Source organism: Chinchilla lanigera, unplaced genomic scaffold (genome assembly GCF_000276665.1).
Source record: "Chinchilla lanigera isolate Chin_1 unplaced genomic scaffold, ChiLan1.0 scaffold00066, whole genome shotgun sequence".
NCBI lineage: Eukaryota > Metazoa > Chordata > Mammalia > Rodentia > Chinchillidae > Chinchilla > Chinchilla lanigera.
The window spans coordinates 4,576,876-4,594,609 of NW_004955467.1; the positions used below are offsets into that span (position 1 = coordinate 4,576,876).

The 17,734-nt window shown below is 39.5% G+C and overlaps 1 protein-coding gene across 1 annotated transcript in view; it reads right to left on the reverse strand.

The window, feature by feature from the left end:
* Positions 1-14,002, reverse strand: part of Arhgap44 (Rho GTPase activating protein 44) — a 162,140-nt gene extending 148,138 nt beyond the window's left edge. The window contains exons 1-2 of the mRNA XM_005399741.1: positions 13,865-14,002; positions 10,551-10,672 (exon numbers count right to left, since the gene is read on the reverse strand). Of these exons, the coding sequence (XP_005399798.1) occupies positions 10,551-10,672; positions 13,865-14,002 (260 nt within the window). The remainder of the gene's footprint in view (positions 1-10,550; positions 10,673-13,864) is intronic.
* Between the last annotated feature and the right edge of the window lie 3,732 nt (positions 14,003-17,734).

Here is a 17,734-nt window from a genome sequence, read left to right on the forward strand (position 1 = left end):
CAGCAAGCACACAGCAGTACAACTGTGACAATGTCCAGCAGACAGATGAGCTACTTCAGCAATGTGTTCCCATCTACAAGTGTTTGTAATGTGAGGTCCATTCACACCTGTGAAAGCTCACAACTCGAATGTTCGCAAGACAAGGACTTACTGTATGTGGTTCCACTTATATGAGGTAACTAAAATAGTCAAATTCCAGGAGACAGGAGGTACAATGTGGTTGCTAGTGGCCAGTAAGGAAGAAAATGAGTTATTGTTTAATAGATACAGCACTTCAGTTCGGCAAGATGACAATATTCTGGAGATCTCTTGCACAACAATGTGACTATACCTGAGACTACGGAACTCTTCATTTAAAGATGGTTATAGTGACAAATTTTATGTTGAATTTTTTGTGCTACTTTTTTTACAATTACTTGTTTTAATTCTATGAGAAAAAAAACTTCAGCTTTTTTTTTTGGTGACTGCACCAGGACAGATGACAATGGTACAATTGAGCTAATATTGTCCTATAAAATCTGAACCTAACCTCTAACTCATTAATGCTTATTTAAACCTATATGTTAGAATATTACTGTCCTCAGGAGATGTAAAACAACCAGTAATTGAGAAACCTAATTTACTATTTTATATTTACCAATTTATATTATCATGCTCAAGGGATTTATCTTTTCTACTGTTTATCAGAAACATATTTTTCAATTCGTTTGAACAAATAAACATATATTACCAATACTGTTTTATTCTCCATCTTGTGAAAAACATGACTGCGATAGTTTGGATCCTGAATGTTCCCCGAAGCCCAGGTGTTTCAGCATTAGTTCCCTGGATGGTGGAAACTTAAAGAGGGGAGGTGTAGTGACAGATCTTTAAGGTCACTGGGCGGGTGCACCCCAAGAGAGACGATAAGAACACAATCTCTTCCTGTTTTTTTCTTTTTCCTTCTTGATGGGGTGGTGAACAGTTTATTTTGCCACACTATCCCTGCCACAATGTGTTCTCACAGCCCCAAAGCAGGGGGCCAACAGTCATGGACAAACTGTCACAGTGAATGGGTCAATAACAGTCCAGGTTCTTGTGTACAGTGAGGAAAGAACTGCCAAGCATGTACCCAACAGTAACTAAAAAGCAGCTATGCTTACTGAGGATCTTGCGAAGGTGTGCTCAAGAACATTCCAACGAATGTATAACACAGACCAAGAAAAATGCTGGGGCAATAAAAAAACCACTATACACAAGTCAAAGGTTGTAACAACCACAGAAAAAGGGGGCCAATGACTCAGACTTCCAGAATTTAAAGGGCAGACACCTTTCCTCTGGGTGCCTTCTCCTGAACCTCAGGTGTGACTGACAGGAATGACTGCCGGGGTGCTGAGCCATCTTAGTGGCTCGCATGCTCATCCCAGACTTCCCTGATCTTACTTATATTTATGAGATGTAATGCGTACTTAGGAACTTGTAGTGAGGTGGAAGTAGGGTAAAGGTGATCAGAGTGTCATGCTGGAAGATCCAATGCACCTTTGCTCTTGCCTACCTCATCAGGGATCTCTCAAGCTTTTGTTATTTTATGTTCTACCTCTCTAAGGACAATGGAAGAAAGAATAACTGTAGGGTACTACTGTGAATTAAATGGAAGGGAGTGATTTCTGAGCTCCACTGTTTCTAACTGTACTAAAACCTTTAAAACTGAGAGCAAAATTAAACCTTTCCTCTTTATAAATTGATTATTTCATGTATTTTGTTATAGTAATGGAAAGCTGACACAATGAACAAAAATACAGTACACACATTTTCTGGCAAACGTTGGCACCCTTTACCCAGTTACGTTTTGAGTTTTTATTTAAAACTGATACTGACATATTTGGTCATTTATAGTTTAGTTGAAAATGTCTCCTCAAAGTTTGATGCGTCCTTTCTAAATTAAGCTTGTCAGAAGACCAGACCTGAAGCCACAAAAGCTGTTTCCTTTCTCAGGATCACATCAAGTCTTTCTTATGTAAGATTCTTTTTTTAGTATATGTGCTGCCAAAGTGAGCATATATAAGATTCTTTGAATGAAGAAAAAAATCCATTTGTTTTTACATTCCAACTCTCTCTGCAAACTTACCTTTTAGTCTCCTCAGGAAGTAACAACTCAAAATAATTAAAAGCAATTAAACATAGTATGATTAGAATAAATGATAGCTTTGAAATTTGATATGCTAAACAATATTATAGGACAAACAACTTTAAGCCATACATTTATGTTTATTAATAAGGGGATGCTAGCATAACAGAAACAACAACGACAACAAAAAAAAACCCAAAGAATATATTTGTTTCCCTAAATTTTCTATTTCTGATTTCTTTACCTTTTTCTCCAATACCCAAATATTATACATACTTCGGAGAAAATTACTTTCACTGGAAAATAAATTCTAGGAGAGAAGGAAATATATTTCATGCCCAGTCCCAACACAATGCAGAAGGCATAATGAGCACTGACTAGTTGAACAGGTAGGTGAATCTCATCATTTGGTCCAGACTTTGATTTCCACAAAGCTAGCTTCCCAATACAGAAAACACTTACAATAGGTACATTCCTTATGCAGGGAAGGTACAGCAATCCTGCCTCATCTGTCGGTTCACTTCCTACAGTTTTAGTTATCCACAGTCAATTGTAGTCTAAAAATATTAAGTTAAAAATTCCAGAAATAAATAATTCATAAGTTTGAAATTATAAGCCATTCTGAGTACTGTGATGAAATCTTGCATTGTCCCATCCTGGGACACGAATCATCCAGTGTGTCAGCCCATTATATGCTACCCACCTTAAGGTATCACAGTTCTTATGTTCAAATAACCTTTATGTAGTTGTCTAATGCTATGACACAATGCCTATAACAACCCACCTTACTTCATCTCATCACATAGGCACTGAATCATCTCATATCTCTACAACAAAAAGGGTAAGCATACTATATTGATCAGTTTTCCTACTACCGGGACAAAATACCTGACATACACAATTCAAGGTAGAAAGGGTTTATTTGGCTCAGTTTCAGAGGTTTCAGTCTATGGTTGCCTGGCTCTAAGACAGAGCCAGGTGGTGGTGGAGAGAAGCTGCTCACTGTATGGAGGCCAGGAAGCAGAATAAAGGGGAAGAGGGCTAGAGACAGACATATCCACTAATCCACTATCCACTATCCAGACATATGTCTCCAATATGCACTTCATCCAGAAGGGTCCACCACCCAACACCACATTCAGCTATGAAGATCAGTAAATTAACTGACTGATGAGTACAATACACTACCCCCACCCATCTAGTCACCTCTCTGGGAATCTCTTAATTCAGTGAAGGTGACAAGATTGATTGGCACAAGTACATTATTTTAAGAAAGGTAACATTCAGGGGGCTGGGGATTTAGCTCAGTGGCAAAAACGCCTGCCTGGCAAGCGCAAGGTCGTGAGTTCGGTTCCCGGTACCGGAGAAAAACCAAAAAAAAAAAAAAAAAAAGAAAGGTAACATTCACATGCCTTTTATTATGCATATTGTTATAATTGTTCTATATTATTATGCATCTCTTATTCTTGCTCCTTTTGTCATAGGTATGTACATACGAGAAAAGGAACGGTAAATATACTCAGTACTACTGGCAGTTTCAGGCATCCATGGAAGGTCTTGGGAGGCACCCCTCACAGACAAAGGGACTAATTGCAGTCTTAATCACTTTCTACCCCTGAGTCACAGTGCCCAATATCTGCTACTTAAAGGACAATTTATTTTAGCTCACAGTGTTTCAGTGGTTAGCCTGCTCCAAGGCAAAAAACAATGCGATAGAGGAGCACAGCAGAGGAAACCTGGTCACATGGGGGCCAGGAAGTAGAATGAGAAAGGAGGAGTCAGGGAAGGAGACATACCCTTCCAGATCGTGCCTTCATAAGCTGCCTCATCTATAGCTTTGGTACAGTGAGGAACACAGTGGGTCATTTAGGAGAAAATATAAAGAAGAGATTAGAGGACTCGATGGCTGAGAGGCAGGAACTAGAAGAGCAGGCATTGAGGTGGGGACAGAAACAGCTCCTGATGTTTGGTAAGCGGTTAAAATTTTAAAACGGAGTGGGCTGGCAAAGATGGAAATTCAAGGAAGGATAAACTGGGGCTGGTAGTGATAATCCAGGGGCCCATCAGGCAGCACGTAAATACAACCCTCTTCAAAGTAACCAGGTCTGCAGCACCTTCCAAGGGAAATGTAATTCTGTGATGCAGGAAAGGAAAAAAAAGAAAATACATGCAAGAGTCAAGAGAGTGAAGCAAGATCTGAGATTAGCTGGCTGGGTGTCAGACTCTCAACCATAAAATGGTAGAAAGCTCTACATGGACAGAGGGCAGGACTCTAGCCACTCAGAATTACAGAACATTCTTATCCTGCTCTTTGCCTGAACCCACTTACACTGTCCTCTCAGACACCATGGAAACAGAGAAGACCACCCCACACTGATTCTGCGAAGGACACTGTCCTGCACTCTGCTGCACCCTGTGAGTGGAATGGAGATGCAGGCAGCTCCCAGGCAATATTCGGCTGGGGGGCAGATGCCACAATTCTGAACAAGAATGAAACAAAGCAGGAAGGAAACACTCAAACCATTCAAGGTCCAGCTTCCAGCATAACAAGGAAGGGCTGTGACTTTATGAATTGGTATTAAAACGTATTCTTTCTCTTTCTTCTTTCACATATTTCTAAGGCTTCAACTTTACAAACAATAGGGTGACAAAGGTTCTGGCCTTGACCAGATTCCGGCCTGGTTCCTCTGAGCCCCCTTCTCCTCTAGGCTCAACCTCAGCCTCTAAGAACAGACTCTCAATCAAATGGTCTTAGCCAACCCCGCCCTAGGTTGTGAAACTTGATAAGAACTACATAGTTCTGTAGGGAAAGGCAGCTTCTAGGTAGGAAAAGATGAGTTTTATTAAAAATTCATGGGAAATCGCACTGGGGGGGTAGCTTCTGCCTCTACAGATAAACTCTACAGTTACAGTACTTAGATAAAGAGAAAGACTACACCCAGTGAGGTGAAGGTAGTACACTTACCACGGGAATTCATCAGAAAGAGTTTACAAAGCAAGGAGGAAGTCAAAAACCTGAAAGACCAGGGAAACCAGCCCCTCACCCACCTCCGATAAAATGCAAAGGAGATAAGGGGGCAGCCACCTAAGGACTCTTATTTAATATACAAAAGACACACATACCTATACATATATACTTTTATGTATATTCTCACTTGACCATCACTCTACCTGTGTCAGATATACACATGTCCCCTTTGTTTGGTCATTAAGTTACCTTTCTATAAGGACAGGAAGAAATCAAATGAATCAATCAGCAAGAAAAAATGCAGATAAAGGTACTCAGGTTAGGAGCAAAGACAGCCAGATAATGACAACTTCCAAGAGCCCACATGGGGGATGGGAGAAATCAATAGTCCTAAATAAAAAGGAACTGAGGACAAAAAATACACAAGTGTTCACTTCTGATGCGCCCTACTTTTCCAGAGAAGCTGTCTATCTTCTTCACTCTTTTCCAAATGAACCACCTTCTTTTATTTCAAACTCTGCCTCTTTAATTCATTACTGAAGCTGAGGGCTTACGACCTGGGATCCTGGTAGCTGCGTGTTCTAGAAGAGCAGTGGCACGGTGTGGTGTGCTATGGTGTGCACTCCTCAACAAAAGGGGACAGGTTCTATTTCTAAGACCTCAAGGCTGCATCCCCAGGATGACTCTGCCCTAATCCTCAAGGCTGAAAAAGCTCAAGGGTACCAATGGATTTTCTGTTTTTCTAGCCCAACGCCTGACCCTGGATCCCTGACAACTCTTTCTTAGGCCCTTTACTGAGAAGAGTTTACAGTTATGAATATGTTTTCTGCTCCTACAACTGAGGAGTGCTTTTTTTGAAGGACCTGCGAAACGCGCCTTTATGCTGTCACTATCTGGAAGAAGGACTGTCACAGTCTCCATGGCAGCACACTCCAGACTTCTATCATGCCCATATGCAGTCAACCCATTCACTGGGCAACCTTTTGGAACTTCACTACCCTGATTCCACTGAGCCTCTGCTTACCCTTTGCTACTCCCTCAGTCTCCCTTTAAAAAGCCCAGACACCTAGTACAAAGGCACACTGAGGTGACTTCACACTCCTTCTAAACACAGTGGAATTACAAATCAAACTTGCCCGTAGCACTTTAAGCAGTGTTCCCTTCATCTCTGACAGAGGTAAACCATGACTCTGCTGAAATAATACGAGATAGTGCACATCACAGTGTCTGGACTCAGAGACCAAGCTGTGCAGCCACAAGGCATCTTTTTGAAAATGAGACACCAACTCCTACCTCACAGGAATTACTGGATTTCCATGAGAATTACATGACGTTAGATATGATGTGGAACACAGTAAGGACTCAATACATAATTCTTTGAGAGGCTACCAGGAATAAACCTCTATGCAATTTGCCAAAAATCAGGGTCTGGTCAAAGAGACAACTTTTGTGGCCTCTACTGTTTGTAAAATTGAAGCATTAGACGTATGTAAGGATCAGTCCCACCTGTCCAAGGTTGGCTGCTAGAATGAATTTGGTTTCAACTCATAAAAATGCAGGCCTGCTTTGTTCTGCTAGAAGTCAGACCCTGCAAGGATTGATAGTTCCCTTCAAAAATGTGATACATTTTTCAAGAAAATAACAGACTTAGAAGGGGATATGTCCCCAGATGAAGTCAACTTTATCCTTACTGCTCTGATATAAAAGGTAATGTCTCTTTAAGTCACCTAACAGAACTGCAGGCAGTTACTAAGTGTTGCCAAGGGATACTGGCTGGGCTTGTGTGTAAATTAATCATTGTGTGTAAATTAAGCAAAACACCAGATGAGAGCAGTCTGGAATAGCTCCTTATCAAAAGAAAAACAACAATAACATATTTCCTAGATTTAGTTTTAGCGCTGGCAAAAAAATCTTCCAGGGCTTCTCATCTGATTCCCTCACTTCACAAGAAGGTCTTAAGACTCCAGAGGTCTAAGGAGGCCCTGAAGCTAAGGGTAACTGCGCTGGTGTAAAGGCTCTCACTATACTTCGCTGATTACGCATTAACAATATAAAGGAAAGTATAACACTGACCTAGGAAATATTTTCCATGTTGACATTAGAAATTTGAGTCTCAAAAACTGAATTTATAACAATCTGAGAAATGAAGATGTGGCAATCTGAGAAATCAGTCCTTCCTTGCCTTTCCCATTTGACTCTAAGGAACAGGGCTGAAGGTCAAGTCCAGAAGCCAATGAAAACCAGGGGAAAAGGGGTTATAAATAGTCTTGGCCTCCTCTAAGGACAACTGTAACATTTCTTCAGCAGAGGATCCAAAGAGGGAAAACAGGTTCCTTAGCAGTGAGCAGGAAAAGATGCATAGGTCTTTTTCTGGCAAAGAATGGAGGCTTCTGACTGAGTACTTATGAGAAGACTTCAATCTCTCTGCAAACCCAACCACCCAGTACCTAGACACTCAGTACTCTTTTGCTGCCACTCAGTGGTAGAAAGCCTAAATTGCAGGACAAATTCTTAATGGAAGCCCCATATATTGTCTTTTATTCAAATATACCAACAGTTATTGAGTGCTAAATACATCCTAGGCACTCATTTGAGCAACAAGATGTGTTTGTCAGTGAGCAGAGTAGACACCAAGAAACTTAAAATACAGTGAGAAGAAAAATCTCTGCCACCAAGAAATTTAAATACTGTGAGAAGTAAAAGAAAATAATATATATGTACAGTTAGTAAGTTATAAGTGATACGCGGAAAAATAAAGCCAGATATAGGGGTTGGATCATGGATGTGATGCAGTGGGGCTAAATAGGGTGATCAAAAGAAGCTAGATGAAGAAATAACATTCGATAAATACATGAAAAAATGTTCACAGCATTGGTCATTTGAGAAACGCAAATTACAATAACGCTGAGATTCCATCTCACCCCAGAAAGACCAGCTATCATTAAGAAATCAACCAATAACAAATGCTGGAGGGGCTGTGTGGAAAAAGGAACCCTTCTCTACTGCTACTGGGAGTGTAGACTGGTACAAACACTGTGGAAATCAGTCTAGAGATTCCTCACAAAACTAGGATTACAGATCTTTAACCCAGCTATTTCCCTTCTGGGTATTTTTCCAGAAAAACTGAAAACATCATACCACAGCATTCTATGTGCACCCATGTTTATAGCAGTGCAATTTGTTATAGCTAAATTTTGGAAACAACCCAAATGCCCATCAACTGAGGAATGGATAAAAAAGATGTGGTATTTTTATACAATGGAGTATTACTAAGCTATAAAAAAGATAAACTCGGGGCTTTTATAGGTAAATGGATGCAACTAGGGACCATACTCATCAAATAAATCAGACCCACATATGTTAACATCATATCATCTGCCTAGTGTGAAAAGCTGAAAGAGTAAATAAAGCCTGAAAGGTACAATAGATATTGTGAAAGGGAAAGAAACTGCTCAAAGGAGAGGAACAACTGGGTTGAGGGAAAGCAGAAAAGAAAGAAAGAAGGGAAAAAATATATCTATATTTTTGGTATATACAAGGATAGCTGGGATAATTGTACTGCTGATATCTATTGGTTTATTGAAAGGAACAGTTAATGCTAAAATTTTTTGGATCAATTTTGCACGCTTGTATCTGGTAATCTGAACAACTAATCTGAAGAAAACAATATGCAATATAACAACCACTGCTGAACTCCTACCATCTTGTGTAGTGACACTCTGTACCATTTCTATGTTTTTTAAATTACTTTTTATTCTCTTTAATTGTTTGATCAACCTTGCATTCTTACATCTGGTAATCTGAGCACTTTATTGAAGATAACAATATGTACTATAGCAGCCACTGTTAATTCCTATCATTTTGTTTTTAAATTCTGTAACATTTTTATTGTTTTTGTGTTGTTTTGTTTTTGTCTTTGTAATTGTTATTTTGTTATTATTTTCTTTTTAAAATAAAAAAAAGAAATGACATTTGACTAAAGATTTAATACAGGTAAAAAAATAATCCATGCAGGTAGGATATACAGTAACATTCTGAGGAGAGGACATAGTGCAAAAAGCCTTAAAATGGGATACTCACAGGTTTGCTGTGATTGAGGAAGTATGAAAAGACCAAGTAGACCAAAGAGGAGGGTGACACAATCAAATAATAACCACCAATACACTAGAGCCTGTAAGAAATGCCAGGCACTATTTAAGAGGCTTAAAATCCAGGTGTGGGGAGGACACAACTTCTAGAAGTAATGAGGGTAAATAATCACACAATATATCTTGCGCTAAGGATCAAAAGAGTGAAACAGATAACAAGTGTTGTTGAAAACCAAAAATAGGAGGATTTAGAGCAGCAGAAAGAGTTTGGCTGGAGGTATCCTGGCACTTACAGGGCAAGGCTTAGAGAAAAGGAAAGTCACTATTTGAAGAATAAGACGAAACGGTGAAATAGAAACAGGAGTGGCAGAACAGCCAGACTGATGAAAAGGACAACACACTGCTAAGGTTAGGATGGACAAGTAGCTTAGACTTCCACAATCCAACAGCTCTCTGAAGAGTTCTGCCTCCCAAGGAGCAGATAACATTCACTTTATACAAACTGTTCCAGAAAAATAGAAATGAGACTAAATTTTGTAAACCTGATTCCTAAGTCACATAAGAAAATAAAGCTAAACTCTGGTTTCACTTCAGATTGAATAAATCTTTTGCCTTTGGCTAAAGAAAATAAAGCTATAGGGAAACGTATTTATATGTTAAATATAAATAAAAAATGATTTTAGCTAAATCAATCCAAATGTGTATTTTTAAAATGTTATTAATAAGTGTTTATTCCAGTAGTGCATGGACAATTAAATACATGTATATGTTTAATACATACATACACACATAAAGTGAATGGAAGATTTTATATTTATAAAATCATATCAACTCCATTCACTTTGTTTCTATATAATAAAAGAGAAAAGCTATGTGGTTATGTCAGTGAATACAGTCACTTCACTTACACATACTAAAAAAAAAATTATATGGTTGTATCAATAGATACAGAAAGAGCATTTGAAATCATACTTATTTCAACTAGAAAAAATAAGAATGAAGATACCTCACTGTAAACTTTGTCAAACTTTTTAAGCATGATAAAGTACTCTAACATGAACCCCAAACCTAGAACAAATACTACAATTAAGAAAACTGTAGAATACTCTATCAGCACTATTCCATATGATCTGGAAATTCTGACAAATAACAAAGAATGAAACAAAAGGTAACAAGAAAGAAAAACTATCATTATGTTACAGTGGGATCCAAATGACCCCCAAAGGGCTCGCTGTGCTGGAGGCTTGGTTGCTGGTGGGTTGAGAGGTGACTGGATAATGAGGGCTGGGGCTTTATTACGGGATGAATTATTGGGAGATGATAAACACAGGAGATGGGGCTTAGTAGAAGGGATTGGATCTGGTGGGTGTCCCCTTGGGGACTGTACCTGCTCCCTGGCTCCATCCTCTCAGGCTCTGTCCTTTTCTCTCTCTGCTCCCTGGCTGCTATAAGCGGAGTAACTTCCTCTGCCACACCCTGCTGCCGTGATATTTCTGTCTCACCACCAGCCTAAAAGCAATAAAGCCAGCTATTCATGGGCTGAAACCTTGAAAGCTGTGAGCCAAAACAAATTTTTCCTCCTCTAAGTTGTTTTCCTCAGGTGTTTGGTTGTAGCAAAGAAAACCAACACACATTACTTACAAACAATCTGAACATCTATGTATTAGACTGAACCATGTGAAATAATAATTTTTGTAAGCAAACATGGTCAAGTATCAGTAATGCCATCTGGTTCAATGTCATGTTTTTAAAAGTTAACAGATAAGCAACTATAAAGGACTTCATCAAGGTTACTGATAATATACAAAAAAAAAATTACAGCAGCAAAACCTAACTAGAAAATCAGCATAATAATATGTAATTCATGCAAGTAATATAAACCATAAAATATAGAAAAATTAATACCTCTATGTAAAAAATTAGACTAATACATAAAGATAATGATGTCAGTAAAAACAGAAAGAGCAATCAGAAGTAATAGATTAAATGGTCACATTGAAATACATAAAATAAAACAAAATGAGATCTACAGTAAAATTCACATAAATTAAGAGAACCAAGACAACAATATACATTTTATAAGAATGCACTCAGTTAAAAAAAAAAAAATACATTCAAATTGTTTCTCCAGGAAAAGAGAAAAAGGGGCATTCAATAAATGAAACGATAGGATGACAAAGGCCAGTGTGCCACGACCTGAGAAGTACAATTAACATCCCTTATACTAAAGGCCCAGTGAGAAAAGGAAGTCAGGTTTAGATGTTAACTGAAGTAGAAAAGATGGCAAATTTCACAGTGGTAACTGGCTACTGGGAATTAGGGGAAAGAAAGTGCATTCAAGGTAATACTTGCAAGATTCATCTGTCATCAGTGCCAAAATAAGTTGAAATCTGGACAGGCTAGTGTCAAGGACACAAATGGTAAATCTATTATTATGTCATACACCCATAAGGACTTGTTAGAAGAAATGGAAAAACAAGGACCCTTGAAGTTCCATAAGAAGAAAGAATCAAGGGAATCTTCTAATTAAATGGGGTGGGTCAGGGAGGGAAAGTCATGGATGACTCCAGGCATTCTCGTCTTGGTGTCTGGCACCACTGACAGAAATAGAAAACTCTGGAGACGGGGCCAGGATAACAAGTTTGGTTTTAGAAGTAGAAAATTCAGCATACTGAGCTTCTGTAGCCAAAACAGCCAATAAAATTTAAGAGCACTGGGGAGTACAAATGCAATTACCTCCTGAAATAAAGTCATGGTCCAATTACACTGAGGACAGAGTTGGCTCTGGTTACTACATCCAAGAAAACAAAGAAAAAGAAATGTGAAGAGGAAAATCCAAGAAGAGCAAATCAAATGATTGAGTCAAATGGCTGATAACGCTTTTATGAGACTGGACTAAAAGAGTCTGCAAAAACCAGGCTGAGAGAGACCATAAATGAATTATACAAAAATAAATTTATCAAAAACTAGTTGCTTGAATCACAAAAGCGTTTATGAACAAAACGTTTTAGGACAGACACAAAGAACTGCTCCAAAACACAGTGCTTACAGCCATGAGTGCTTACAGCCACATCACACTTGCTGGCACTGACTGGCTAGGAAAAATGCAGCGCTCTCACGTCCATACAGGCAATATTTACTGAATCCCTTCTGTGTCCCAGACACTGTGGTAGGCACTGAAGATACAGTAACTGACTAAAACAAGCATGGTAGTGTAATGATTAATTTTATATGCTGGCTTTCATACCCAGCTTTTGTCTAAACAGCATTCTAAATGTTACCATATTTCAGATATAATGAACATTTAAGTAGTGGACTTTGGGTAAATCAGATCACGCTCCATAACGCGGTAGGCCTCATACAATCAGCTGAAGTTCTTAATAGGAAAGACTGAGGATACTGAATGTAAACATTTGGGCTTAACTCACAACACCAACCCTGCCCTGGATCTTCAGCCTGGAAGCAGCCTTCCCTGTAGACTCCAGACTTGCTAGATTCCACAGTCACATCAATCAACAACTGAAGTGGCTTATGATCAGTGCCCCCCTCTCTCTCATGCACACACATATACAGGCACACACACACACACACCACTGGTTCTTTGCGGTATTCTAATTAATACAGTCCCATGTCATACAAAAAATAGTAATCCAATACTAATCCTATAGATACATATTTTGAAAGCGAGATAAACATACGAAAGGAAAGAAACTGGTTCTATAAACACAAAATATGATAATCTGCTAAGCATTCTGGGAAATTTTCTTCTACAGTGATAAATCAACCAAGATTCTGGAAAGAGTGAAAGGAAGGAGATAAAAGTAGACAGATGGCACACAGCAAGGCCAGCAGAAAGTGGAGCAGGGAAACAGAGAATGAGGCAGGAAAGGAGGCCTCCAGAATATGTCAAGGCCAGCCTGTGAAGCACCGTACACAGGCACACAGTAGTACCTAGTACCACTTATCTGCAGTTTCACTTTCCAGTTTGTCAATCAAGGTCTGAGAATAGCAAGTGGAAAATTCCAGAAGTAAACAATTCATAAGTTTTAAGCCATGTACCAATCTGAGTAGGGTGATAAAACTGTATGCCATCCTGGTCTGTTCTGCCCTTCAGTCTTTATCAGTCTTTATCTGCCTGTCTCTTTATCAGATCCACTGTCCCAGTATCATAGGGCTTGTATTCAAGTGACTTGCATTTTATTTAATAATGGCCTAAAAGTACATGAACAGTAAGGCTGGCAATTTGGATATGCCAAAGAGATCCATAAAGTGCATTCCGTAAGTGAAAATTGAAAGTACAAGATACTGAGAGAAAATACAATCACATAACATTCATTATATTACACTGTTACATGTGTTCTATTTTATCATTAATTATTGCAGTTAATCTCTTACTGTTCCTAATTTGTAAATTAAACTTTATCACTGGTATGTCTGTATAGGAAAAAAATACAATATGCATAGGGTCCCGAATTCTGCAGTTCAGGCATCCTTTGTGAATCATGGAACACAGCTCTTACCCATTAGGACAGACCACTGTATTCAGATTTTTTAGTCATTATCCTCAGAGAGACAGGAGGCACTGAAAGGAATTACCTTATAGATGATAGCAGATGCACACTCTAAAGACTAACCTGGCTACTGCGTTAGAAATGGAGAGGCAATTGGAAGGAGATAGTGCAGTCCAGCTTTGTGACTCACCCAATTATGGTGTTTGGTGATGGCAGACACCATAATGGGGAAATCCAGGTAAAAAGCATCAGCTAGGTCTCGGATATGTTGAGTCTGAGGTACCTTTGAATGTCTAACTGGCAATATCACACTAGACCAGGTCTCCATGACTTCCCCAGACATCAGCCTAACAGGTCTCCCTCCCGCCTTCTACTCTTACCTCTCTGTTGTTTATTCTGCACACCTCAGAAGCAGGATCTCTACAATCTGTCAGCCTAATCACATCATGCCTTTGCTCAAATTCAGACTCTTTCACAGTGCATAAGGCCCATCTGCAGCCCAAAAGGGAATGAGAAATAAATTTACATACAATGGTCATTGAATCCAAAGCCATGAAGGAAATTGCATAGTCAGAGATTTTACAATAATCCATGTGGAAATTCATTATTTCCTGCAAGACAGACAGATAAGGAATGGCCAAAAAAGAAAACTCCCAAAGAACATGGAACCACAAGGGGTGGGGTGGTTCAAGAAACAAAATGATCCACGGTGCCAACTGCTATTAAATCATCAAATACAAAAAACATAAAGCTATTTATTGCCTCTAGCGATATGGCACCCGCTGTCTGCTACTTTCCTAAATTTGAGCAGTAATCTGGGTAGAGCAACAGGGCTAGAAGTCACAACTGAGTGTGAAGCAAGGAAGTAGAAAGAGTGAACACAGCCAAGTCGTCTCAAGAGTTTGTCTGTAAAAGGGAGAAGTGAGAGCGGTCAGGGATCTTATATTGTTCAATTAGAAAAGGTTAAATGCGTTCAAACATTGATGGAATAAACCATTTGAAAGATCAGTTGGATACATGGAGGGAGAAGGGATATTTGATAGCATAAGGTTTAGGGTTCGGGAGAAGATGAGAACCACAGCACAGATGAAAGGGCAGAAAAGCTAGAAAAGATACCTTCCAAGCTAGAACAGGCATGAACATGAAAATGGTTATAGATACAGGTAGTCTATGGCTTCATACCAGAAATTCTCACATGTATCTGAGCTCCCTAGAAAGAACCAATGTGATATAGGGGGGAAATGACAGGGGACTTTTGTTTTGTTTTATTGAGACAGGATCTTGCTATGTAGCCCAGGTTGCCTCAAGCCCATAGTCATCCTCTTGCCTGCGCCTCTAGGGTGTTGCAATTACAGGCATGTGCCACCTCACCTAGCAAGAGAAGACTTATTAAAGGAACTGCCTCATATGACTAGAGACTGAGAAGTCCCCCTAAAAACTATCTGGAAGGCTGAGAACCAAGGAAACAAACTTAGTCTGAGTCTGAAATCCTCTCAACAAAAGAGACCAAGATGTAACTTTCAGTCCAAGCCTAAAGGCCTGAAGTCCCAGAGGTAGGGGTTGGGGGTCCTCCTGGTACAAGTCTCTAGGGTTCAAAGGCTAGAGAATTTGGAGTTCTGATATTTAAGGACAGGAGTAGTGTAGCCCAGCTCAAAGAGACACAGATAGTTCAACTTTCCCTTGTTTTGTCTGTTTCATTCAGGTCCTCAACTAGTGGATTGTGTCCATCAACACTGAGTGAGGGCAGATCGCTTTCACTCAGTGCACTAGTTCAGATGTTGCTCTCTTCCAGAATATCCTCACAAACACTCAGAAAGAACGCTTTCCCCGCTATCTGGGTATCCCATAAGCTAGTCAAATTGACATCTAAAATGAAACATAACACCATCCATCTGGCAGAGATGGTTAGCAAATTGATTAAAAATATTAAGGATCCTGGGATATTGAAGATTTATTTTATCCTAAAGTTAATCAGACTGTCCCAAGAAATAGGCTGCTGGTGATATCCACCATAAAGAGAGATTGCCAGACAGCACATTATACTACAGAGTCTACTCTAAATTGGAGATTTTACCAAGCAGATTTTGGAGTTAAGAATCTCTGTGAGCAGGATGTGGTAGTACTTGCCTGTAATCCTAGTACTCCGGAGGTTAAGGCTGGAAGATCATGAGTTTGAAGCCAGTCTGAGCTACATAGCAAGACGCTATTAAAAAAAAAAAAAAATACTCTCTATGGATAAAAGATGGTAAAAAAAAAAAACAAATCTATGGAGTACTATCATTGTTTTGATTCTTAACAGAACAGTCTGCTTAACCCCTCCAGTTGGCTTTGTAATCAACTTGTACAGGCAGAATAACCATGCTCTTTCCAAACTTAACATATAATCACCTAAGTCTGGCCTCACAGTCAGGGAGGACAGTGGAAGAACAGGTAGAATGGACAGACAGGAGAGCCATCTTTGCATCATTCGATGCATCCTCCTGTACACAGTTGCCTTTGTTCAGCTCTCATCCTCCAATTCAAAACCTAAGGCAATGAGACAATTCTGTCCTGGTTTTTACAAATGGCTTGCATGCTACTCTTCTCTTTCCCTGAATAATTAACAGCAATGGTTTATTCAACAGAGTATGGCCTTACTTATACTTTATAGACCTCTTGGCACTGAACCCCTTAAGGCATCACAGTTTCAAGCCAGGTAAATAGCAGGGTGAGGATCTATTGCAAATAGACTGGCAAACTATGCCCTGCAGGTGAAATCCAGCTCACTGTCTGTTTTGGTATGCTCCTCAAGCTAAGAATAAAGTTTACATTTTAAAATAGTTTTTAAAAAAGTACTTCTGACTTTTGCTATAGGAAAAGGTAAATGAACATGTACATCACATGAAACTCAAGTATCAGTGCCTGCAACTAGCTTTACTGCAACATAGTAGTGCTGTTATCTGTGTATTATATACTCCTTTTTTTCCCCACACTATAACAGCGGAGTTGAGTAGTTTCTTTCAAGGCCTAGAAGATCTGGCCCTGTGGAGAAAAGTTTGTTTCTTTACTGTAGCCATTCCTAACCAAATCCAAGTTCAGACTCAATACTTCCAAAGACACTGCCTACCTCAGTTACTTTCTTTTTGTTGGGACAAAAATACCTGACACCCACAAGTTCCAGGAGGAAAGGTCTATTTTTGGTTCACAGTTTATAGAGGTTTCAGTCCTCAGTCAGCTGGCTCTGCAGTAGAGTGGCACAGCAGAGGGGCACGGCCGAAGAGAAAGAGCTCATGGCAAGAGCAGGCAGTAGATAGGAAGCAGTAGGCCAGCCTTCCTTGGTTCTTTTATAATCCCTCCAGGCTACAAACCTATTAGGCGGTGCCACCCACTCTCAGAGTGGGGCTTCCCTCCTCAGTAAATCCACTTAGCCACACTCAGAACTATGTTAATCCAAGTAAGGGACTAATCTGTTTATCACACCCTTAGTCTAGTATTTAGTCTAGTATCACACATCCACGATCCAGCCACCCCCAAAAGCCACACCTATGAGCACATGAGACTTTTGGGGGACATCCAGATACAAGCCATAACAGTGGCCCATCAATGTACCAATCAACTGGAATTAGCACCTAGAGTTAACAAAACCCCAGGGCCATCCCATTATCAGGACCATCCCGTTATCAGGACCATGGGTCTTTTTTCTAAGTTGGTACCATGATTTGTAAATCTACTGAAATTATGAAAAGAATCCTGGAAAGTAACAAGAAAAAACAAAGCAAAAATCTGGCTTTATTTACCTTTCTCTATAGCAAGTCAACTGGATGTCTCCTCAAAGGTAACTGACTTATTATACAAAACAGAGGAGTTCCGTTTTTTTTAAATGAACAACACTGTGAAAGTGAAATCCCAATAGTTGATTAATATTACCCAGAAAACATTCTAAAGGACCAAAATGCTCTGCTTCTATGTATTGTAAGAGTTTTCTAGATGAACAGAATCAATGGAGATTTACTCGGTTTACAGGATCTGAGGTGGAACAGTCCACGGTGGTTGTCTTCATGCTAGGGAATCAGAAGAGCCA